A 26,723-nucleotide genomic window follows, 5' to 3' on the forward strand; every position below is an offset into this window, starting at 1 on the left:
ATATATTATATATGAATCTACCCATATATTCTGAATTCTCCAATTTATTGGTGTACAGGTTTGCAAAATAGTTACTAATAATTTTCTGTATTTCAGCAGTGTCTGCTGTGATTTCATCTTTTTAATTTCTTTATTTTTTTTTTCCAAGACAGGGTCTCACTGTAGTTCATACTGCCCTGGTACTGACTATGTAGCCCCAGCTGGTCCCAATCTCACAGCAATCCTCCTGCCTTACCCTCTTGAGTGCTGGGATCATACACATAGGATACCATGCCTGGCTCTTTTTCATTTCTAATTGCATTGTTTTGGGTCTTATCTCAGTTACTTTTCTCATTGCTAAGACAAAATATCCAACACACAAACTTAAAGGAGGGAAGGTTTATTTAGCTCACAGTTTGTAAAGGTTTCAGTCCATAGTTAGCAGGCTCCAAGGCAGGATGGCAGACAGGCACTACAGAGGAAAAGCAGTTCGTGGCAAGCAGAAGGCAGGAAGCAGCAAGCTATAGGCAACTCTCTTTCTGTCCCTTATATTTTATTTACTCACATCAGCACACCATGAATCAATCCCAGTATCACATCCTTGATCCCAGCATTGCGTATCCTAAATCCAGCCACCTCCAAAAAGCTTCACCTATGATCACATGAGGCTTTGGAGGGACATCTAGATACAAGCTATAACAGGTCTTTTCTTTCCTTTTTTTTTGTAAGATTAACTAATGACTTCTCTATTTTGTTTATTCTTTTGCAAAACCAGCTCTTTGGTCCATTGGTTCTTTGTATTTTTAGTCTCCATTTCACTGATTTCTACTCTGATTTTTATAATTTCCTTTTTGTAATAGTTTTGAATTTGGATTGTTCTTGTTTTTCTTGGACCTTCAAGTGTACTGTTAGGTTATTTATTTGGTCTCCCTCTGTTTTGCTGATGTAGACATTCACAGCTATACGCTTCTCTTTTAGAACTACTTTCATGTGTACCATAATTTCTGGCATGTGTACTGGCACTGTCATTTAATTCTAGGAACTGTCTTATTTCTTTCCTAATTTCTTCTGTGACCTATTGATTATTCAACACTGTCAGGGACACAGGAAAAACTTCTATAATTTTCTTACTGCAGGAGTTTGTCCTGGGGCTGTACATTCTAGTCTGTTGATTTGTTTGTTGGCTGTGTACGAGAATACATTATTTTTCTTCCTGGAGATCATGATATGCTTCCTATACTGACATACTTTAACATGTGGGTGAGCAGTTATTCAAGGACTTTCATGAGATCTAGGTAAAGCTGTGGTCCCTGAGTATTAAAGTCACCTGGAAGCAGGTATACAGAGAGGTTTTTTGCAAGCTTTCTTCGCCTCTCTTCTGATTCTGTGAGCCTGGTAGTTTCCATTCTCCTAAGTCTCTGAGGTGATTTGAGGCAGTAATCCCCAGACTCCATTTACAGATAAAAGTATCTTACACAGAAATGACAACTTTTCCCTGCCTGTTTATTTGGGCCATCTTTTTATCTTTCATCAAACTCTGCCCTCTGTGTATTACATCTTGCACAGGGCAAATGGTTTCCTTTCCTATTGCATCTTGTAATTGTTATTGCAAGTACGCAGGGAAGCTATTGATTTTTAAATGTTTGTTTTGTATCCAGCCACTTTGCCCAAATCACTTGTCAAATTCAATCAGTTTTCCCTTTTAAGTCTTTTGCAGGTGTGGGTTGAAGGTGAGGTTGATACAAGTCCGTTGTCTGGAAGCAACTTTACATTTCACTCCAGTTTCTAGTTTATGTGTCACTGGACTGTCCAAAGACGCTAGAACATTGCTGAATAAACACTAACAGAATCCACCCTTACATTGGTCCTGGTTTTATTTATTTATTTAGGTACTAGGAATCAAACTGGGGACCTTGTGCTTGTAAGGCAGGTGGCAGAACCCCTGAGCTAAATCCCCAGTCCTGGTCCTGGTTCAAAAGGGAATTCTTCCACTATGGTTTCATGGTTAAGAATAGTGCTGGCAAACCACGCATGGTGGCACACCCCTGTTAATCCCAGCACTTTGGGAAGCTGAGTCAGGAGGATCAGAAGTTTGAGTCCAGCTTGGGCAACTTACTGATTTAGTAAGATCATGTCTCAAAATAATAGACAGATAGACAGCAAAAAAGAGTGTGAGAGAAGAGGGGCTGGGGTTGTAGCTTAGTGCAAAGGCCATGGTCTCAGTCCTCAGTATCACACACACACATACACACACACACACACACACGTGTGCACACAATACTGCCTTTTGATTTTGGACTTTTTTCCAAAATCATTTAATGAAATAGCCTGCTATTCCCAGTCTTTATAAGGCTGCTTTTTAAGAAACTACATGGAATGTGGGTAAATTTTTTACTCAATATTTTTTAAAGATATGTGATATTTTCCTTTTCTAAAATGAATATATTAATAAAATTTCTGATGCCTCCTCACACTTCTGCAGTAACTCATACTTGGTTGTGGTAGATATTGTCTTCTTGTATTCTGAATCATCTGCAGAATAGTAATCTTTCACTGATTGTTTTTGTTCTAAAAGCAATTTGCCTGGCTAAACCTGCTAAAACCCATGTTTCAGTAGAGATTAAGAGTTAGACATACACTTTGGTTTTGAGTGTCTAACTAAATTCCATAACATGAAAGTTCCAGGTCATACCTTTCTTTAAAACAAACCAGATTTGTTGATATTAAAAGCCTGTGATAGAACTGGGCATGATGGGCCACACCTGTAATTCCAGTACTACAGAGGATCTCTCAAGTTCAAAGCCAGCCTGAACAACTTGACAAGACAAGACTGCCAAGTCTAAAAAAGTAAATATACATACATACGTACATACCTACCTGTGATGTAAGGTTTTCATTCCTTTAATCGATCAGATAACATTTCTGTGTCCTTATAACTCATTGAGAGTTTATGCTTTGAACTTGTAATCTTTTTGTTTTTATAAATTTGGCTGAATATTCCTTAAACCATGGTCATTTTCAAAAAAATTATGAAGGTGTCGAACAGCATGTTTTAGGAATAGTAATAATCAATAATAATCAATCCTCATAATCAATCCATAATCAATCTAATCAATATTAGAAAGAAGGAGCCAAAAGAGATTTTTCTGAAAAACCAGTAAATAAACCATCCCACAAGCTCTAAGGACGGTAATAATTGATGACGTCTTTTTTTTTTTAGTTTGTTTTAAGGCATAAGCCATGGACGTGTAAAAAATGTTAAAGAATTGTAAAGTTTAAGACTTTGAGAATTGATAATCTTTTATTTATTCAGAAATAAAATTATTCTTCAATTTTCATTTTTTGGGGGAGATATGCTTATTAGTTTTTGGCTTCAAAGGCAGTCTATCTCCAAATAAGGTCGGGCAGCTTTACATAGTTTTCCATATTTGAGCATAATTTAGTTTAGCATTAAAATTAGCTTTTCCATAAAAGCTTGCAACTATTCACGGGTAATTTTCAGCAGAAGAGAAATCCATTGCTCTCATGCAGATATAAGAGTGAACACACATTAAACTGCATTGTGCACAGTAATCACTGCAGGAACCAGGTAGATGTTATAACCAGTGCAAAAGAGTACTTGAAAAAGAACATTTGTAGGTCAGCAATACTAAATTATTTTTTAAAAACCAAGTGAATGAATATGCAAATGAAAGCAAAAGCGGTTAGTTTTTTGTGAGTAAGAGAGGTAGGAATCAGTTGAACTTCTTTAGAAACCTGACAGAACAGCATTTGTATGTCTGCAAACAGACATTGCTCTCAGTTACCTATAACATATATATATATACATATATATATATGATATTAGAGGTGTATATATACACACACATATTAAACATTCTGATCAGAATAAATATACATTATACTTTTAACATTATTTTTCATATTTTTATCCCTTACTCACTTTCTCCCGCCCCCCTCCCTTGTTCCCTGTCCCATTTGGATATTTCCTTACCATTTCCCAATATCTATTATACATTTTAGTCCTTATTTCCACTTCCAGATTCTCACATCAGAGAAACAATGTGATATTTGGGTATGTGTGTCTGAATTATTTCACTTAAGATTATGGTGGTCTCAAGGTACATCCATTTAGCTCTAAACGTCTGAAGCTCAGTTGAGGTCTTGTTTTTTCTTTTCTTTTCCTTTTTCCTTTTTGGTACCAGGAATTGAACTCAGGGCCTCACACTAGCCAGAAAGGTGCTGCACCACTGAGCTACATCCCCAGACCACTTTTAAGACATTTGAAAAGTCAGTTTCTTGTGGTGGCGGTGGTTGCTTGAGAACTTGAGGCAAGAGGATCACTGTGAGTTCAAGGCCAGGCTGGGCTACACAGTGAACTTAAGGTCAGCCTGAATTACAAAACCAGATCCTGTGGTGGGGAGGGGAGCTCTTCAACCGGATATGGTAGTGCATATTTGTAATCCCAGCAGTGTGACAAAGGGAGGCTGAGGCAGGAAAAGTGAAAGTTCTAGCTCAGCCTGGGCAGTTTACCAACTTAGTGAGATGCAGTCTCAAAACCAAACCAAAGAAAAGTGAGCTGGGATGTAACTCAGTGAGAAGGCCTTGGTTTCAATCCCTTGTACCAAAAAGAACCAGTTCTTAGATTTTTTAATGCTAATTCTGCTGTGATCAGGGCGTGGGAGCAGATGCGCAGTCCCAGCACTGAGTATGCTGAGGGAAGATTGCTGAAGCCAAGGAATTTGATTCAGGATCTTTTTTTTTTTTTTCCCCCAGTACTGGGTATCAAACTGTGGTCCTTGTGCTTGCAAGGCAGGGGGTGGAACCACTTAGCTAAACCCCCAGCCCCGTAAGGAATTTGAGATTAGCCTGGACAGCACAGCAACTCTCTGGCCCTGGCCTGAACCTCCTGAGTGGAACCCCCAGGACTGTGCCCAGGTGACACGGATGGCCACTGAGGTCAGGGGCCGCACCCCTGGTGCACCAGCCACCCAGCCTCATGGCCCGCCTCAGTCTCCTTCCACCTCCTTGATCCCCTCAGACACAATTAGTGACTTCCTCCTCCGAGTTCCTATATTCCTTTATTCAAGCCAATTATATAGCACTTATCCTATTATCCCTTGCGTTGTGAGAGTCCTCCCCCATAGACGATGAGATCTAAGCTATTAGTGATCTGAGTTTCCAGCGCATGGCATAGCACCTGGCATGAAGTAGGCACCTATGACATCATCGCAGATTACTTTGATTTTCTCTGCCCCTTTGCACTCTTTCCCTGCCCTGGCCAACCTGAGGTAATGTTTACACGGCCTTCCTGTCTGTGTTGGGCTCAGAGAGAGGAGTGGGTAAGGGGTCCGTGCACTCATGAGTGTGACTGGTTGGTTCATGCAGCTGTGCAGCTGGTGCAGCCATCTGCACAAAGGGCTCACCTCCCTCTCAGCACTGGAGTGGACGCGCCCTGGGCAAAGAGTGGGAAGGGTTGGTGGTGTAGGGAGGTGTGGGAGGACATCGAGAGAAGACTGGATCCCAACCCCACATCCAAGATCATGGGAGCCAGCAGGACCCCAGGGGTTTCTGAGCCAGCCTGGCCCCTGCTGCTGTCCCCAGAGAGCTAAACACACCCGGGAAGAAAAGCCAAAGAGGGCCGGGGATTTAGCTCAGTGGTTCCACCGCCTGCCTTGCAAGTGCAGGGACCCAAGTTTGATCCCCGATAGCAAAAACAAAAAAAAAAAGAGAGAAGCCGAAGAGAGCCCTGCCTCCCCAGGGTGAAAGGAAAGTGGCCTTGCACATCTGGAGTCTTCCAGGTAAGCATCTGTTCCTCAATGACTCCACTTTCGCCTCCAAATCTTCTGTGACCATGACTGTGTGTGCCCTCCTCACCCAAAACACACTGGAAAAGACATCGTGGGAAATGCAGTGCAAGTGATCCAAGTTGGTGCATTGTGGCTGACTCAGAAACACGACAGTTCTATTCAACTGAAGCAAAGAAATCTGAGATGAAGTGGTTTCTGGCAGAAAACCCAGGATGGACTGGCTGGTGAGGGAAGCCTTTCTACATCCCTGAGAGGGGAACTGGCTCTGGAAAGATGGGGAGGATTTCCAGGGAGACAGAGTCACAGTCCCCAAGAGAAGGCCCTGGTCACGGTGCGCTGGGTGTCATCCTTCAGGGGTGGGGTGGGCTTCAGAAAGATTGTCGGTGGGGATCGGAAGCACAGCCCTCAAGATGCAGTGATGGATTAGAACAGCACCGAAGCACTACAGTTAATAGAGTTCTGGCTAGTGTTATCTCAGGCAATCAAGCCTAGCAGGAAGCGGGAGAATCGTCCACCGCCTTGGACATAACCACTGATGCACTTTGTGGCCCTCGGCAAAACAATAAAGCTCTGTTGGCCTCTGTGCCCTCCTTGTAAACTGGCAGCAGACTGGTCTCCCTCTCACACAGTGAATGTGAGGAGTGAATATGGGACTCCCTGGAAAGTGCTTGGCAGCAGGCCTGCTGCCAGACTCGTTTTGTTTTTGTTTGGTACCAGGAAGAACTCAGGCCCTTGTGCTTGAGGTGGGTGGCAGCACCACTGAACAAAATCCCTGGCCCGGACTGTGTCATTCTTATTATTTCCCCCCAGAAGTGCTTTCCAGGCAGGTGGATTCCAACAGCTTCCGGGTGCTTCTGACCACTCTTGGGGCCCAGACTCGTTTAGCAGCTAGATCTGGCCTTGAGTGCCAAGAAACATCTGCTCTACTTGTGTTTATGCTTGCTTTACATTCAAACATTGTTTGCTCATTTCCTGGTCCCTAGCCCCAAAAGGTGCACTGTCCTGTAAAGAGCAGGTTCTATTTCCTTTGCCCAAGAAGTAAACTTTGCACAGCTTTTCTCTCTCCCGCTGTCTCCAAGGCACTGTCTTCCCCTTGCTCCTAAAAGAAGGTCTTCAGTGTTCCCCAACAGTCAGGAATGCACCCCCAGCCCTGCCTCCCATTTCCCATTCCACCCCTGCATCCCGTCCTCTCCCATTGAGTCCTGAGTCCTTTCCGCTGGGTCCCAGGGCTGCAAGTCCATCCTCCTCTTTCAGCATCCCGTGGTGGGGTCTCTGTTGAAGGCCCTGCTCAGGGCCACACTGTCAGTGCACCCTGTCCTAATCTCTGCCCACATTTTAGTCACCCTCACTGCAGTGCAGATGCAGCTCTTTGTTTTCACCTTATGTGTGGCAAATAACCATCGCGTGATCCTAAGACTGTCATTACTTGTGTTCTCATAAAAGTTCCCTGGAGCTGAAGCTCCTGCTTTGTCTTGTTTTCTAAAATCTCCTATTTCCCATTTCCTAGCACAGCATCTGGCATTTGTTCTTCCCCAGATGTTTACAGCTTGTCCTCCTGGGGGCATGGACTTGTGAGCCATTGGGAATACAGCAGGGAACAGAAAATAAAAACCGCAGCACTGGGGGGCTGTGAAGTTCGAGGAACTCATGTGGCCAATGGAGTGGCCGGATGCAGGGTTGGTGGGTGTCGGCCATGGCGGAGTGGGTGGGCACTCCGAGGAGAAGCTAATGATGACAGGATCTGGTGTGAGCTTCAGAGGCATTGCCTGTCCGCTGGGGTGAGAAGTAGTGAGGTTTGAGGTCTGTTTTGGCTCAGAGTCTCCTGGCTCATGGAGAGGATAGGAGATCGAGGTGTCTGAGACAATGCTAAGGCTCTCGGCCTGAGAGCTGCAGGTTATGGAGGAGGCCACACTGCAGGCGGGGCCGAGGCAGAAGGATTGAGAGGACACCTGTGGCGACAGATGGCAGATGATCAAGTAAAAAGTTTCATGTGTGCACATTTGAGAGAAAGAAGCTGGGAGTGGAGATGTTGTCCCATTAACCATTAACTGTCCAGGACGAGGCATTACCAGGGATGTTCACTTCCCACTTCCTGATTTTAATTCCATGCATGTCCAATCCACAAGTCCAGATGCTATGAAGGGACCAGAATGCCTAGGAATGTGGTCCCTGCCCTCGGTGTGAACAGGCGAAGAGCAGAGCTGGCTGAGGAGGGACCACGACACCTACCAGTCTTCCCAAGCCCCAGGGCTAAGTCCTGCTTGTGGCAGGGTCCCTCTCTCACCCCTCAGAGACGCTGGGCTGCTGGGGACAAGCTCCCCATCACAGATGCATGAGCCCGAGTAGAAAAGCATCACAATGGGGATAAAGCAAACATTAGTTGTTTGCATTAGGATCCTTTCTTGTGAGTCATTTCATGGAATAAACTGTAGGATAGGTCAAAAGCTAAGATATAGATGGGATAATTTCAAGGCTGCTTCTGTCAAGCAAGTCTAGTTTGACAAAGTGCTGTTCTTTTTCATTATTTTGTAAGTATTTAAACTGATAAATGAAACTGTAAAAAATGAACGTAGTATTTGTGGGATACCATATTGTATTTTGAGATACATATATTCACTGTGTAATATTTCACTCAAGTTAAGCTCATCTAATATATCTGTCTCCTCAAGCACTGATCATTTCCTTATGGTGAAATTCAGAATCTTTTCTTCTGCCCTTTGAAGTACGTAGCACACTATTGTCATCTGTAATCACCCTGGCGTGCAGTATCACACCAGAATTTATTTCTCCTATCTCACCACAGCTTGGCCTCTGTCTTAGCCACTTTCCTTGTCACTGAGACACAATACCAGACACTCACAACTTAAGGGAAGGACAAGTTTGCTTTGGCTCACATTTCAGTCCATGGTCAGCTGGCTCCAAGGTGGCAGGGCGTGCAGAGGGGCCCGGAGAGGAGAGCCACTCATGACATGGTGGGGAAAGGGAGGAGCAGAAGAGACAAACCCTTCAAGGCCACAACCCCGGGGACCCTCCTCTTCCAACCAGATCCAACCTCCTAACAGCAAGTCCGCTGGAAACTCAGCAGTGGACAAATCCGCTGATGGGTGTCACTCCGGGGATCCAGTCACCTCCCCAAAGCCCCACCTGTGAGTGCATGAGGCTTTGGGGGACATCTGGATATAAAGCAGAGCAGTGCCCATTGATCAGCCCGTCTCTAACCCTCCCTATCCACCCTCTCACCCCACCATCCTTCTCTGCATTGCTATGAGATTAGCTTTCTTAGATTCCATGGAGGAGAGAAATCATGTGGTATCTGTCTGGCTCACTTCACTTGACAGTGATTTCCGTCATGTTATTGCAAGTGACAGACTGCCAAAGGCTAGGTGTTATCCACTGTGTTACGCACCACATTTTCTGTATCGGTGCATCAGTTGACAAACACCGGAGCTGTTTCCGTTTCTTGGCCACTGTGAAAAGTGCTATGGTGGATGTGGGGATGCCGGTGACTCTCTGACAAACTGACTTCATTGCCTTTGGAAGCAATTGCTGGATATAGAAGTCTACTTTTTAATTTTTTGAAGACCTTCCATACTGTGCTCTGTAATGGCTGTACTAATATATATTTCCAACAGTGTGCAAGGATTCCCTTTTCTCCACACCCTCTCCAGTGCTTCTTATCTCCTGTCATTTTCATATCTGCCATTCTTGCTAGAGTGGTGATATCTCATTGTGCTTTTGATTTGCATTCATTCCCCTGATGGTTGGTGATATTGGGCTTTTTTGTTTGTCTGTTTTGCGTCATCATGCCTGGCTTCTGATGAGTTCTTTTGAAAAAAATATTATTTCAGTCCGCTTTCTGTGCTCTACCACATTCTGTAGCACTGTTTTCCAAGTGAATTGTGCAGGTGCCAGAGCTGGAGGGGAGAGAGAGTGGTCTGGGCAGGTGCAGATAGGAAGGTCCACCTGTACCATGGCCTCTCAGCGATCAGGCAGCCAGACCACAGGGGAGACTGTTGGTGTAGGCACAGAACAGAGAGAAAGCTGGGGGAGACCACAGAAGTGTCATAGGGTGATTCCCCCGCCCACAGCTACCCGTCCCTTCCACCTAGGAGAAGAGAATGTCCGTGTGTGACCCACGTCATAGGGACAGGGAGGTGACCACAGAAGGAGCTGGCATGTGAGCCGTGAAGGGGGTGGTGCATCTGGGTCTGGTGAATAGTGTGGAGTCTTTGAGGGTGACCAAGGGGCAGGTAGCTGGGGTCTGGGGGGGACAGGTGACAGCCGGCACTCATGCCAGCCTCTAGTTAACCAAGGAGAGCAGGGGACACACCTCTCCCAGCACACTCAGACATCCCTGTTAGCCTGTGTTTGAAGTGCTCACCTTCATTGGTTACCTGTGCAGCCACTTTTACTGGTGGTTGCATAGGTTAGGGTTCTGCAGAGCTGCAGAGGCAGAAGGATGCGTATGTGTGCAGGAGATTTATAGGATGGGCTCATGCAGTTAGGGAGTATGCAGTCGGCTGGTGGGACAGCTCAGTCACAGGCCAAGGCTGAGAACAGGGTGGCCCTGGCATGAGCTGGAGCTCCAGCGTTGGAAAACCCAGAGTTCTGAGGAGCATGAGCAGCTGAGGATGCTGTCGCAGCTCAAGGAGCAGCTTCTCATTCTCCGTACGTTCTAGAAACACCTCCAAACACACCCAGGAGCAGCGTTTTGTCTGGTGTCTGGGTATCCCTCAGCCCAGTTAGGTGCACACATAGAATGACCATCACAAGGCTGGCAGTGTAGCTCAGAGGTGGAGAGGTGTCAAGCCCTGGGTTCCAGCCCCAGCCCTACAGAACAAAAATTAACCTACATGGTGATTTTCCTAATTCTGCTCCTTACTTTCATGGGTGCACTCTTATTCGTAACGTGGAGTCTAAGTGCTTCAAATTAATGTAAAATGTGCTGAGCATGGTGGTACATGCCTGTAATCCCAGCTCTCCGGAGGCAAGGGCAGGAAGGTCACTGTGAGTTCAAGGCCAGCTTTGGTACATAGTTCAAAGCCTATCTGAACTACCTTACGAGACCCTGCCTCAAACAACAAAAATTAATGTAGAATGACATCATCTGTGATAAATGAGGGAGAGTTGGAAAAAGGCGGGGAAAGTGGGTCCTTTTTGAGGTCTGTTGCAGAAGGGTTTGGGTTTGGGCCAGAGTTCTGTGTGAGGGCAGAGACTGCAGTAGGTCAAGGTGTGCAAGGTGCTGGCTGGTGTTGGCAGAACAGGCATCAGCAGCGAACTATGTTTTCTAAGCGTCCAGTGCTGTTGTTTGTCATTCTGGCAAAGTGGCTGCTCCACGCATACAGGGAGTTTGGGTTCTGAGTTGTAGATTAGCTCTACTTGCTGCGCAAAGGAGGCAAGTGATATACAACCTTCCCCAGCATCCACCCGAACTCCAACAAGCAATCCCTGGGCTGGTATAGTTTATGTGTGTGATGGTTTTGATTTTCTTTTTTTGTCCTCAAGAAGTCGTGAGCGTATAGCGCTTTATCAGAGACTACTGAAGGACTGTTTTACAAGGTCACACACTGCTTCGCCAAGAGAACACAGAAAGCCCATCTCCCCATCTATTTCAAGTTTCCCGTGGAATTCCTAAGCAATCTCCAGCAAACTGCAACAAATCTGCAGTTCTCCTTCCTTCTCTTGGACCACAACTGGGGTGGGCATCCATGACATCCACACATCACTTATAAGATTTTCTTGTTATTAGGGGCTTGTTGTGCGCACATCTGAGAGTCTTATCTGTGATAACTGCTGGTCTTCATTGCAAAGAAATGGGCACCTTTAGGAACTTTGCTTGCAGATAAGAAATTAGAGCCTTAGTGAGGTTAAGCAGCTTTGCGTGCCTCCCCCCAGGTACCAAGTGGCAGAGCCACTTGAAACCAGAATCTGGATCCGGGACGTTGTGTGCTCACACCTCCTGCTCTGTCTGTGTCCCCAATCTAATGGATAACGATCCTGCCCACGGCACCTTTGTATAATACGCCCTCCTTGTTGGATGAGAGCCAGGATCATGCTGGGGGCTTGACGGCCCCACCTGCTAGCCCAGCATTTCTCAGCCTTGGCATCCTGCCATCAGCTCCATAAGATGCAACATGGATTAACTCCTCAGACCCCGTCCCTGGACTTACTGGGCCCATCTGTCCTCTGGCGATGGGGTGGGGCACTCTTGCTTTGCTCTGGTTTGTTTCTTGTTCCGGCTGTTTCTCCTCCCTGAGCCAGGCCTGGGGCCTTGATGGCTGAGGGCAACTGCTCCCTCTGGCTCTGGGAGCTGATGCTGTGACTCAGAAAGGGCTGCCTTGACCCTGTCTCTCAGCGCTGCTGCTGGGGCCCTGTGCATGAGATTCTCATCTTCTCTTGATCAGACTGCTTTGCATATTTTTGTTTGATTTGTTCCCTGAGGGATAGGAAAGTGCATGAAATAACTATGGAGAAGGACCAGGGAAGGTTTTTCAGAGCGGCTGAAGCAGGCTCTTCGGGAGTTGTCGCACACTATTGTCTGAAAAGTAGAATCTGTAGCAGCCCCCAGGGTTCTTAGCACCTCCAAGTGCGCTTTGAGTACTCACTTGACGCGAGAACATAGACTAAATACAGCTAAATCTTTAGGCAAAATATACAGGTATCTGTAAAAAGTATGTTTATTAAAGACTGGTCACTGGCAATGGTGGAAATTATTTCCTGGCCTTCATTCCCCACAGCGCCCCCAAGGGAAACCTCCCAGTCACTTGGGCCTTCGGGTGGCACCTGATTCCCAGGACAGTGCTCTGCTAGAGTAGCATCATTTAAGAATCAAGGTGACTCAAGAAGCTTCATGACCCGGGCGTGGTGGCTGACGCCTATAATCCCAGCACCAGGGAGGCTGCGTGAAGCAGGAGGATCACTGAGTTTGAGGCCAGCCTGGGCTACTAGAGAGTTCAAGGCCAGCCTGAACCACCTAGCAAGACTCTCAAAAACAAACCGAAACAACTACAGTGAAAAAGCTCAAGGAGAGAATGACTTTGTCATTTTGGTAGGGAATAGTGTGAGATATAAGATGAAATGTTTGGGTAAATGTAGTAGAGTAAAAGGTTCTGTTCATATAATAAGAAGTCCAACAATACTGTGGCTTTAAAATGAAGTTTACTCTCTTGTCCTGTAATAGTCCAGGGGGCCAGACAGGGCTCACGAGCTGGGCCATCTGCAGCGTGGCTCTGTCTTTTGGTCACCCCAGCCTTGGCTCATAAGGAACGCATGTTGGAGGGGTGCATGTGCCAGGCCAGGAAGTGGGCTCCTCCCTTCTCTCTTACTTCATTGTCACATGGCTGTGTCACAACACAGAGGCTGGGGGCATCACTGAGAATGAAGGGGACGGTTCACAGACAGCTGGCAGTCTTGCCACACTCGGCCCCTGCGGCCACCAAAGAGCAGCCAACACCCTGTGTCCACAGCTGGTCCTTCAGTCAGATGTGGTTCCTGATGCCTGGGAACTAATCGGCAAGTTGTCTCCTGAGCTGCTCTTCACACCCTACCAGGGAGAAGAAAGAGCCAGCTAAAACTCCCAGTCAGGACAGGAAAGAAAGGGGCACACATGGCCGCCCAAGTCCGTGGCAGAGCAGCGGAAGGCCCTGCCCTGGCAGAAGGGGGCATCCGCATTCGACTCTCGTTCTACCCTGTGGGTGAGAGTCTCATCCCGGCTCTTCCTGTCCCTTGCCCTTGCCTTAGAGGAAGGGGCTCTTGCCGCTCGGATTCCTCTTTGGCCAACCTAGAGTGGCTCAGGGACTTGTCCCCCACCCTCCGATGGCCTTGCAGCCCACTGTCTGCTTGTGGAAGCGAGGCTGAAAGTGCGCCAGCGTGGCTGCCCTGGGCCGTGGGCCCTTTGCCCCTCCAGTTCTCACAGCAGCTCGCTGGCTTCTGATCCCTTCCCTCCAGACAGTCCACACCCCAGTGAGCTCCCCAGCATCCTTTCAGGGCCCCTGACGTTCCCCTCTCCATTTCAGGGCAGCTGCTTGGAAGCCTCTGAAGCTGCACACTTGGAAGGGATGGCAGCCCTGGGTTCTAAGTCTAGTCTCCTGTGGTTTGAGGTGTAAACATTACTGGCTCTTCCGGCCCTTCAGGGTCCCAGACCCTTATTATCTCTTCCTTTGCATCCCTGCACATCAACCTTGTGGGCGCCTCAGCAATGTGATCCTCCTTCTGCTCTAGGCCAAAGGACAGTTTGTTCTTGTTTTTGGAGAATCAAAAAGACTTTGTTGACACAGATCCAAGTTTTTAAAATTCATTTTCCCTGTGTCTATTCTTTTTTTAAATTGCGATAAAAATCATAGCATGAAATTTGCTACTTTTAAGTTGCAAACTCAGTGGCAAAAGTGAAACCACTCATCCAACGTAACTGTCCGATCCCCACCTCCAGCCAGCCTCTGGCAACCTCTACACCGCATTCAGTCTCTGTAGAGTTGACTCCTCCACACACCTCAGGCCAGTGGATCATGGCTTCACAGTCGCTCTCTTGAGTCACTGAGACAGAATACCCAACACCCACTACTTACAGAAAAAGAAATTTATTTTTGGCTCACAGTTTCAGACGTTCTAGTCCATGGTCGGCGGCTCCAAGGCAGAAACAGCATGATGGAAAGGGCCTGCCTGAGGAAAGCTGCTCACATCATCATGGCGGCCAGGAAACACAGGGAGAAGGGAAAAGCTGTTGAAGGAGATCCACCCTTCCAGGTCTTGGCTCCAGTGACCACTTCTGAGCAGACCTACCTCCCAAGAGCAAGTCAGCTATACCACCCCTGGGATCCAGTCACCTTCCAAAAGCCCTGCCTCTGAGCGCCTGAGAGTTTGGGGGCACATTCTGGATCTAAAGCATAACAACACAGCATTTGTCTTTTTGTGAATGGGCTGTTTCACTTAGCATAATATCTTTCGGGTTTATCCGTGTGGTAGTATGTGTCAGAATCCTCGTCCTTCTATAAAGCCAAACAATATCCTGTTATATGTGCATACCACACTTTGTGTAGCCACTCATCCACTGACAGACACTTGGGTTATGTTTCCCCCTTGGCAACTGTGAATAATGTCGCCATGGCCAAGGGTATACAGGTATCTGTTTCAATCCCCACTTTCAGTCGTTATGTTCACACCCCTAGAGGAGAATTTCTGCATCATACAGTGATTCTATTTTTTAAGTTTTGGAGGAAGTACCATGCAGTTCCCACAGTGGCCGCAGCATTTCACATTCCTAAGAACACTGTAGAGGTTTAGATTTCCCTGCATCCTTGCTAGCCTTGGTTTTTGTTTTTTAATAGTCATTGTAATGAGTGTGAGGTGGTACCTGTCATTTTTTTATTAGTCTGTGTTTGTGATACATGATCATTACATTCATCTTAGGGAATCGGTACATACACAGATCACATCCTGATTATCTTAACTTCATTTGTCCAGATCCCTTTCCATCTCCACGGAGTCTGTTTCCCTGTTTCCTACCATCTATTGCTTATTTTATTCTTTATTTATACTTTGGGTTTCTCATAGAAGAGAAAACGTGATATTTAACACTCTGGGTCTGATTTATTTCACTTAGCATTATGGTCTTAAGATCCATCCATCTTTTCATCCTTTTTGATGAAGTGTTTTTAAAAATTTTTACTGTGGTAAGACATACGTAGTAAAATTTGCCATTTTCATGGTTCTTAAGTATGAAATTAATTACATTCACAATGCTGAACAGCCACTGCTGCTTTTTTTTCTAAAACTTCTTCATCACCCTGTGAATGAAAAATGTTGAGGTAAATTCATAACAATTAGACAATTGTCACAAGACAGTTAGTCCCTAAATACTTCAGTATGCATCTCTAGAAATTGGGGACTATGTAATGCAGCAGCATTATTATGTGAATCTTTCCTCATATTCCTTTGAGGGAATTTACACACAGCGCTATACTGGCAAGGGAGGCTGCTAATTAGCGTACAGTTGAGTGGCCGTTTACCCAGTAACAAAGCAGTAAAGATTTTTAATTGATTTACACTATAAGATTGGAGAATAGTAGTATTAGAACTATGATGCAGTGTCTTGATGATGTTATTAAAGACTCATTCTTTTTGCCTTCTATTCTGCTATCCTTAATATATTGGCTCTGGGTCCTCACATTTGTCACCTCATGGTTACATAATGGCTGCCATTGAACAAGGTACTATATTTTCACTCCGTTGTTCCCAGTGGGAAAGAAGGAAAATGGGCAGAAATGAAGCTTAGGGCTGCAAACCCTTCTCATTTGCTACTCTGCAGACTTTTTTGCATCATCTTGGCCAGGTAGAAGGGAGTCTGGAATGTTACTTGTCCGTAAAATAGTGATGCTTGGCTTCACCCATTGTGGCTTGTGCTCTCGGGCAGAGCTTGTTGCTGTCCTCAATAAAATCAGAAGTCTGTTAGCTGGGGGAAAGAAAAGTGACTGTCAGGTTGGCAACTGCATTTGTCACATGCAGACAGTATATTTATTATCATTAGAAATATAAATGGAGTCCAAGGACTCCCTTTCTCTTGGCAGAGAAACTCCACGGTGTTGTTGAGTTAAAGTCCTTGCACAGGGAATTCCTCCTGGGATTATTCCTTGCATGCAGCTGGGACAGCGCATTCTGTCTGTGTCTGAGAAAAAGAGTCCTTCTGTTCCAGCATGAAAGCATCCCTAGAGTCATCTGTCAATGAAGGAAGGTGATCACTGCTGAAAATCAAAGTGGCACTGGAGAAAAACCAGTCACCATTGGTTCTAATTAAAAGTCATAGTCCCCTTTTGGGAATGGAATCATTGTACAGAAATCCTTTACTAACTAGTACATTGGGTTTTGTCATTGCTTATGAGAAATTTTGTGGGGGGTGGGGGTCAGACTGACCTCATGGATGGGTAATGTTTACACCTGCAGAGTGCGGGGTCATATACTCTTAAGGTGACACTAGGTCATCTGACTCTCATGTCACCCCAAACTTGGGATTCTGTGGGAAAAAATGTTAACCATTAGCAGAATGAGTGGGACTTATTTTTTCGGCTGTATCATACGTTTCCCCATGCTGGCTTACAGCTGAGAATCTGTAAACACATTAGGAAGAAAACAAAACCAAACAAATAGTCCTTGTCATTACCACTTCTAATTGCTGATGAATTACAACCAAACGTCAGTCCCTTACATGTGCCTGTGGCACACATGGTGAAGATGCCCAGTGGCTCTGGGTTTGGACCCTGTGACGATCCTGGTTACTCGTGGGTGGCTCGTTAGTCTTTGTGCTGCAGTCCAGCTGGCCTTGAGAATGGAATGAAGAGTTGTTGTGGCAGGGAGCTCATTTCCTGATAAATCACAAAATGGAAAAGATACCTGAAGAGCCCAAACAGCACGTGGACTGGAGCATACCACCGTGTGTCACTTACCCACAGGGGTGTGTTCTGAAAACAGTGACAGTAGGTGAGCTCTGCCTTCGAAGGACATCGTACCAGGTGCTTCACACAAACAGGCCTGGTATGAGGTCAGCAGGCAGTGTAATCTCAGGGGACCGTCACATAGGAGGCTTGTGGTGAACAAAAATGTCCTTATGCAACGCATGACTGTAGTTAATTTTTTTTTCCTTTTAAGACAGGGTCTTGCTAAATTTTCCATGTGGGTTCAACCTCACAATCCTGCTCCCACCTCCTGAGTAGCTGGGATTACAAGCCTGTGCCACTACACCAGTAGTTAACGTTTATGACATGCTAGACACTGCTCTGAATGTTTTGTTTTACTTTTACTCTTCATAAAAACCTTGTGAGACTAACACCATTATGATCCTCACTTTACTGGTAAAGAAACTGAGGCCCAGGACTTCATCAAGGTCCCACAACTACTAAGTGGGCTGGGATTCCCCACTGCCCCGCATAATAAAAAAATCCTTATTTACAACAAGCAAATCTTTTCCAGTCCCAGAAAATATTATCTTCACTTTTGTGACATGTCACAGTCGTTATTACAAGCATTTTCTACTGGACACCATGGTGGTTCACATCTCTGATCTCTGCTACTGTGGTGGCGAAGGCAGGAGCATCACAAGTTTGAGGCCAGCCTGGGCAACTTTATTATACCCAGTCTCAGTAAATAAATAAATAATAAATAAATGGTGAGCAACATTCCTAGGGTGCACAGGACTCCAGGTTCAGTCCCCAGCACTGCAAAAAATAGAAGTGTTTTTCCCCCTAGGTTTAGTTTACTGATGACTGAATCAATAAAGGATTTTTTGTTTGTTTGTTTGTTTGTTTGTTTGGTACCGGGGGTCAAACTTGAGACCTATGCTTGCAAGGCAGGTGTGGAGCCACTGAGCTAAATCTCTGACCCTCAATAAAGTTTTAAAAGCTGAAAATGAAGTAGGAAGGGGGGGGTTGACTTTTCCTTTTGTAAATTGGAGGTGTTTCACTTATCACTTGATGAAATAGAAAGCTTGTCTTTAAAGACTGAAACTGGTGAACATTATGTGGCATTGACTTTGGCAGCTTCATTTGACAAGAAAAGTATGAACAGGCATGACTGTGGCTGTGTGAAGACCCCCTTTTGCATTGTTGGTAAAAAGCTCCCATGGATTCGATTCTATTTCTCTGTTTGCATGAAGAGAGTAAATTTCTTTGGCCCTTTTCAGCTATAGACTTTCAGAGCAATAAAAACATCCATAGTGGGGCCAGTACAGTCGTTCTGCTTCAGTTCATTTTCTCTCTGAGGAAAAAATGAGTGCTTCAGGCGTGCCAGGCCACAAAAGGAGCAGACGGAAGACAGGGTTGTCACTGTGACACACAGTGTGTCCAGAGTTCCCACGCTGCACTGACCCACACTCAGACGTGGAGGGACACGTTCACTGGGGGAGAACGCCTTTGTCAGTAGAAATGTACTGAGGCAACAGTGGTGGCCGCCTGAGAAGATGTGCCCATCTGGACACCAGCTTTGCAATTCACTTGGATAAATAAGACCATTTGGAGCAGAGTCTCCCATACCAAATACGAGTGCCAGACCCTTTCAAGAGAGTTGATGCAACTCTGGCTCCTTTCCCCCTTTTGTCAGAATCCCATTAAGTGACAAGGTTCCAGACACAGCCACTTAGGACCTGGGAACACTTTGTGGTTATGTAATATTACTGGAAGATCAGCACCAATAGAGTAAATATCACACAGAATTTCTTAAGAGTTCAGTTCAGAATGCAAAGATTAAATTCTTGGAGTGTGTAGTATTCCTTCCTTCTCTCCGTCTTTCCTTAAGGAGGTAAGGAAAACTATTCTCTCCCGGTGGGCTGGACCGTATTTATTTTCTCGGGAGGATTGGAACTCATCCCTGCTGGGACACTAACTCCAATTTGGGGGACACTTTTTAACATGACTGGAAGCAAGGGACCAGTTAATGTGGGGGAATGAAAGGGAAAGAACCCTCTCACGATTTTAACTTTACTTTCTTTTATTGTTATTACTGTTGCTGGTTTGGCAAGACGGGGTCTCACTATGTAGTTCAGGCTGGCCTGGAAGTCACAGCCATCTTCCTGCCTCAGCACTCCTGGGTGCTGGCATTACAGGCAGGTGCCACCATGCCCGGCTATCAGTTCTAACTTTAATTCTCAGGCAACAGTGAGGCAAAGGCACGAGAGTTAGTTTAACAGACCTGTCCCCTTGTGCTTCACCAAGGTACTTGCAGTCAAGAGCATTATCTGAAGTTCCCGAGCCAGGGCAGTTCAGAGTTGGTCCTGTTCACTTCCTGGTGTCTGCACTAACCCCCAGCACCAAGAACCCCAAATTATTTGGTCACATAATAAGCTGGATGTGAACTAAAGGACAAACAGATGCTCTGGGACCAGAAAAGAAAAGAAGTATCTATAACAGAGTCCCGTTCTTCCGCTAACAGTCTCACCCAGGAGGGAGAAGGAAAGGAAAGGACAGAGATCTGTCACACGGGGTGGTGTCAGGTCAACAAAAGCAGAAACCAGTCCTGAAAGAGCTGTGCACTGTGATCTGCTGGTCTGCAGGTGGGCTTGGCACTTTACAGGCCTTTGTGGAGCAAAAGTGGGTGGGGAGATGGAGTAGGCACAGGAGCTTTACACACACACGCAGACACACACACACACACACAGGCCTCTGATCCTAAACTGGTACTTACCAGCTGCCCAAAGAACCTAGTATGGGGACGCATAGCATGGCTATGGCTGTGTCCTTCAGTGTAAGAATCTCCTGCTATGGCTGCAGGAGTCTGACTTCCATAGTCATGTTTCCTGATGCTGGCCAAAGGAATTTATAAACTGCCTAGGATCTGGCCAAATTCAGTAAGACAATAAAGCCTTATATTTAGAAAAGGCACAACCAGATCACAGATTTAAATGTAAAATTATAATTTTTTTTTAAAAAAACAAGAACATGGGAGAAAATCTTCAAGAACAAAGTTAGGCAAAGAGTTCTTAGGCTTGACATCAAAAGCATGATCTATAAAAGGGAAATTAGGCAAGTTAGCACTTTTCAAAAGTAAAAATGTTTGCTTTGCAAAACACCCTGTTAAATGCCAAGTCCGTTCAATGGGGAATGACAGTCTTTAGGTAAACAGCTCTAGATCTTTACACATGAAACAATGAACCATATACAAAACTCACAATGGACCTAAGCCCTAAGTGGGAAGAACGAAAGCTTTAAAACTCTTTGAAGGAAACAAGAAGAGAGAGCCCTGACAGCACTGCATTTGGGAGGGATTTCTTGGCTAGGACACCAAAGCACGGGCCACAAAAGAAATAAATGAATTGGACTTCATCAAAATTAAAAACTTCTAGGGCCGGGAATTTAGCTCAGCAGTTCGGTGGCCTGCCTTGCAAGCACAAGGATGCGAGTTCAATCCCCGGTACAAAAAAAAAAAAAATTAAAAACTTCTGTGCTTCAAATGACAGTTCCAGCAGAGTGAAAATGTAATTTACACAATGGGAGAAAACTTTGTAAATCTCATATTTGATCAGGGATTAATATTCAGAATATATAAAGAACTACAACTCAACAACAACAACCCCACTTGAAAATAAGCAAAATAGTTGAGTAAACAGATAAGCACATTGTCAATAAGCTCATTTTTCACACAAATCTACACAACTGATAAAATTATATAAAACTAAATACACAAAGTAAAGGAGTGTGCATAAAACTGGTAAAATCAAAATAAAGTTGGTGGATTGTGCCAATGCCAATTTCTGGGTCCCTGATACTGTACTGTGGTTCTGCGGGATACTGCCATAGAGAAGAGGCAGCGGAGGATACACCAGATCTCTCTCTGCTGTTTCTCACAGCTGCATCATGTGAATTTATAATTATCAAAAGAAAAAGAGAGAGAAAAGAAAAGCACAGTTGAGGAGAACCAGCATAGTTCCATTGCACATTCAGATTGATTGACTCACTCTTCTCACCTAACGCATCTGTCAGAGTTAAGAAAGGGCAGTTTTCATCTATCGTTAGACAAGGGATACAGTGCTGTTTTCCCAGAATTTGGACTTAGGCTGCCCTATGAAAGTTGAACTAGTAAAAATAAAACAAGTGCATAGCCATTGCCAGTTTAGAGGCTTCCAGAACAAAATAAATGAGTGAGCTGGGCATCGTGGTGCATACCTGTAATCCTACCGCTCTGGCAGGCTGAAGCAAGAGGATTGCAAATTTGAGTCCAGCCTGGGCAGCTGAGCAAGATTCTGTCCTTTTCTTTTTTTTGGTCCTGGGGATCAAACTCAGGACCCTGTGCTTGCAAGGCAGGTGATGGCATCACTGAACTAAATCCCCAGCCCCTAAGATTCTATCCTAAAAAGAAAAAAAACGTGTTAAAGAGGAGATGGGGGTTGGAGCTCAGTGAAAGCCCTGGGTTTAATCTTCAATACCAAGGGTGGGGAAAAAACCAGTAGTGCGCAATGACAGATAGCAAAACAGTAGGACCTCAGGAAGGTAGACCTTCAGTATTAAGATGTTATGGTGCTGATTTGGGGGGGGCATTTGAAGAAAAATGTTACTATCAAGAAAGGTGTCTGCACCTTTTAAGAAAAGCTTCTGGAAAAATGGGAGCCCAGAGAAAAAAGTGTTACATTGTCCTGAGCCCTGCCCTGCCTGGGACCTTGTCCCAACACAGAAGTGGACCTGGTGGGTGGTCACGGTTGTCAGGCTTGGGAACACTGGTTAAGAGTGCGGCGCTTTTCCTGCTGCACCGTTCATCCTCAGCACAATCCTGCAGGATGGGAGTTACCTCTGTGGTTAGACAAAGGCTTAGAGAGTGAAGGACTCACCCAGGATCCCACAGCTGGGAAATGGCAAGGCTGGAGGTCAGTCCAGTGCTGTGCTGGACATTTCTGTTCGCCGTCCATCTTTCTTTGCTGGAAGTCAGTGTGGGACATGAGTGTGGCTCGTTGCTGTGGCCTTAGGGCTGGCTCATTAACTCTTCATCTCTGCTTCCCTGCTTCCAAATCTTGGGTTCCCACACAGATGGTCCTAATAGGGGAGCCAAGTGTTTACTTGTCCATTTGACAGCTGTGTTTTTCATTGTACACTGATACATTGGCATTCTGTTCTGTCCCCCATCACGTGTAAAAAGGATCCCTGTTTCCACTAGGGGTGACAACTCTGAGTATACTGTAGCTTTCTGTTACAGCAAAGATATGAAATACTTCACGTAGGTTAACTGCCGAGGTTCTACATCCTGGGAGGCCTCAGTCTTCTCTGTCTTTCTGCCTCTCTCTGAATCTACCAGTCTTCCTGAGGTGAGGCAGGGAAATAGCATTACAGATATGAGGAGATTAACCCAGGCCCAAGGAAGCTGTGGTTGGAAACTCAAGCTCCTAACTGCCCGGTGTGACTGTCTCAGCCAAACTCATCCTGGCCGCACACCGACTGCAGTGGCCCATCTAGAATAATAGGTTTACCTGCTCTGTCACCACTTAAGCCATTGCTGTTAGTGTAATTGGCCACTTTCTTAGCCCACATCTTTGCAGCCATAACTAGAGGGAGAGGCAGCGACTGGCCATATCATGCAGGTTGAAAATGTCCACATTCTTCCACATTGCCTGGTTCAGACACACATGCCTGGTTCAGACAGAAGCTTTTATAGCAGACCCCTTACCTGCTGGTTCTCAATTCTATGGTTTCTGATACCTGCAGTCAACCATGGCCTGAAGATGTTTAATGGAAAATTCCAGATAAGCATTTCCTAAATACTGAATTGAATAGTGTGATGAGATCTCATATCTTCTTGCTGCATCCTGCCCAGGACTTGAATCGTCCTGTGTCTGCTGTGTCTACACTGTATTTATGACCAGCCCGTTACTCACTTAGCAGTGGTCTCAGGCAGCATGGCAGCTCTTGTGGTAACACAGTGCAGTGTTCAAGTGACCCTTATTTTGTTTAATAATGGGCTAAAGCCCTCCAGTAGTGATGCAATTCTGATATGCCCAAGGGAAGCTTCCTCTGAGAATGTAAGTATATCTAGGGAAAACCTCCTTTAAGTGAAAATGCACATATGTATCATATATAGGAAAAACCATAGTCTAGGTAGGGTTCAGTGCTATCTGGTTTCAGGCATCCACTGGGAGTCTTGGAACAGGTCTGCTCAGTGAAGGCCAGACTGCTGAATACACATGTTCCTTGCTGAACCACTGAGTTCCAGTTCTGCAGTTAGGTCACTAACTGAATTGGTCGCCAAATGAGGAATTGTCCATAGTGTGTACATTACAGTGCTCTGAGCAAAGAAACGGTCAAAGGAAACTCCGGCCGGATGACTTTGCTTTTATCTGCGTAACTCTCACATGCAGTACTGTACTGTGTAACAGAACACGGAACTACAGCCCTGTACAGTACAGTCAGCAAAACATGACAGTGCATACTATAGAAGCAGCCACCGCAGGGCTGCACTGCCACGCAAGTTCTGGTGTCCTGCATGCAGGTTGAAAGTCTGAGCAGCCCACCTCGGCGGTAAGTCTGAACAATTGCTAAATAGGTTGTTGAATGAGGAATATCTGTACATTGCAGACTGGTGCATGGAAAGAGTTGTATCCATTAGGACCACCACTCAGCACTCCCACTGTCCTTACAGTTTCTGGCACGAGTAAAGGGTCAATAATTATTAAATTGAATCAGATTCTATTGGATTAAATTAAATTGATTGAAAGTGCCTGTCGTGTCTTTTAGCTCCTAGATTCTCTAATTTGACATCCCAGCCCAGACAGTGTTTAGATGAAGACACAACTGTTACAGATATGCTGTTAGGCCATGCCTGTCTCCTAGTCAGAAGGCTCTGCTGAGGAAAGCAGGCTGGGTCTGGGAGCTCACATCACAGCCTCTGGACAGCCGCAGGGTCTCGGCAGGTGTCTGCGCTTGGATGAGGTCACGTGGCACTGTTGGGTCAAAGCCAGTAAATGTACTTATTGCAGCTAGTCATAAAATTCAAAATAATGAGCACTGAAGTCTCCCAAGAAATACCATTTCATTGCATTGGCATTCTGCTTGTCAGGTGACCTCCAGTGGAAGGCACTCGGGTACTTTATTTTCTTAGACCTTGTGTTTTTGCCGAAAAGATTATGTTGGCATCTAGTGTATCTAACATTTGGTCTGAGGCTTTTAGGCAAGGATGAGATGTAAAATGATAATTAATTATTTCTTTTGGTTTGATACCTGCCATTTTATTTAAGGCACGAGGAGGGGAAGTTCAAACAAGGAGATGGGTCAGGGTGTCCTTGGCAATGTGTTGTTCTAGTACATTCTGAGGCTGCTGGTGGGAACAGGGACATGCAAGCTTGCTGTTGCTAGGACCATGTCAACTAGGTCTACAATAAACAGAATACAAGGAGCATTTCCTTGCACTCCGGGCTATTTTGGCAGGGCAAATCAGGGCTCAAAGGGAGGGAAGTCACAAAGTACAGGCAAGATGCCTCCTGATCGTAGCCAATCCTGAGCCAGCTCCCGAGGTACCAATAATCTGAAGCTTCTAGCTTTCGCTTCATTTGGGGGGAATTCTAATTGACATATTTTTGCTTTAAAAATATAGTAATATTTGGGAGACTGAGGCAGGAAGATTCCAAGTTTAAGCCCAGTCTGGGTGACTTAACAACTTAGTGAGGCACTGACTCTAAATAAAAATTAATTAATTAATTAATTAAATCTTGGGGTTGTAGCCCAATGTCAAAGCCCGAGATTCAGTCCCTAGTACCATCACCACCACCAAAAAAAAGACATAAGCAAAAATGTCTGATGTTTGCTTTTCCAGAGTGTGTCCTGGCGCTGATTTAACGCAGTTTCCCAGAGTGTTTATCTTTAGACTCTGCAGAGACAGCTGCTCAAAGCTGAGGTTTGCAAAGCATTTGTCATTCCCCTCTACCTCGTTAATTTACTGAGTAACCATTTGTTTCTGACACTCTTTCTGCCGGCCTGTAGATGACGTACATGTCCCAGTCACAAATCCATAAATGTTAAGAACAGCACTAAAAGAAGGTTGGAATATATCTTGGTTCCTAGCTTTTCTCCTGAAAGTCCTAGCCCAGCCCCACTGTACTTTCTTAAATGTACTGATGTATTTACAAGGACAAAAGTTTTTATGAGAAATTTCCCAACAGATCACAGCTAAGACTTAAATCTTTAATGCTAGATAGCAATCCCTTAACTTCACCTAAGCAGGTGGCAGTGGTGACACTGACTTGAATCATAGTTTCATAAAATAATTTTTTTTCTTCCAGTTGGACTTCTTTCTCATCTTGAAAGAGTTAGGTAGACTCTGGTCTTGATTATTAATGTCTGTTCACATCATTTCAGCGGTGCAGGCATGGATGGGAGGAAATGCAGCGTCTGGATGTTTCTACCTCTTGTATTCACTTTATTCACTTCAGCTGGACTGTGGATAGTGTGAGTATGCTCTTAACTAATGATTTTGCCCTTCAAGTGCAATGTAGATAACAGAATTTTAATAGTATTTATGAAGCGCATCTATATGAATGTATTTATAAATATTTTAATATATCTACTAATTCAACTTGCTAAAGTTCCCATTTCAATTCTTCTTTTATCATTCAAAACAAATAAAACAAGACTAATAAATTAAGCAAAGCAAATAATGAAGAATACTGGTTTTATTTTGTGAACATTTTGTCAGCTGGTTAGATGAATTCATTACTTGCAAACTGTTCTTATCTGACACTGACATGCTGTATATTTCATTCCCACTCCAGCTATTGGTGACAAGGTCTAATAGGTTTTTAAAGTGAAGATCATTACATCAGAAGCCCTGGCTTACCATAAAAATATTCATACATTTGCCTACTTCAAGTAATACTCATTTTAAGGAAATTATTTTACTCCCCTGAAGTTCATTAACAGTGTGGACATATATTCCTGAGGAATTAGAAACTCTGAATTATAATTTCAGCTTGTTCAAAGTTGGAAGGATTTATTTCTTTGCTTTCCAGATTCCAGAGTGTAATCATTGTCATTAATTTTGAGGGTATTTTGAAAATTAAGGATATATCAATAGTGACATTCTGACCTTCAAAAAATTAGGTGACCTCTGGGTTAACAATTAGAGTATTTCCTCAGAAAAGAATAAGTATGACAGTACAGTTAGGCTAATTGAACTGGGAAACAAATGCTTCTTGGGGTTGTTTTTGCTTTGTTTTTATTTTTTTTCCAGCTTTAATTGAGTTTATTGGTACATTTTAGGGATACAGTACAGTTACATTCATTGTTGGGATCTTGTACCTCTACATGACATCTTGATTCTCATTTTTTCCCCTTACCCCTGCCCTCCCTTCACCCCCTTCCATTTTCTGATACCTCTTCAATCTCTTTATTCGGAGTGTTGTAGTTTTCAGAGGAGAGGTCTTTGACTTCTTTCACTAGGTGGATTCCTAGGTATTTCAATTTTTTTAATGCTATTGTGAAA

At 44.7% G+C, this 26,723-nt stretch overlaps 1 protein-coding gene across 1 annotated transcript in view; it reads left to right on the plus strand.

The window, feature by feature from the left end:
* Positions 1–26,723, plus strand: part of Tmem150c (transmembrane protein 150C) — a 57,641-nt gene that overhangs the window by 13,666 nt on the left and 17,252 nt on the right. The window contains exon 2 of the mRNA XM_033757869.1: positions 25,601–25,690. Within this exon, the coding sequence (XP_033613760.1) occupies positions 25,611–25,690 (80 nt within the window). The 5' untranslated portion in view covers positions 25,601–25,610. The remainder of the gene's footprint in view (positions 1–25,600; positions 25,691–26,723) is intronic.

This window comes from Fukomys damarensis, unplaced genomic scaffold, assembly GCF_012274545.1.
Source record: "Fukomys damarensis isolate Sample0158 unplaced genomic scaffold, DMR_v1.0_HiC HiC_scaffold_32, whole genome shotgun sequence".
Taxonomy (NCBI): domain Eukaryota; kingdom Metazoa; phylum Chordata; class Mammalia; order Rodentia; family Bathyergidae; genus Fukomys; species Fukomys damarensis.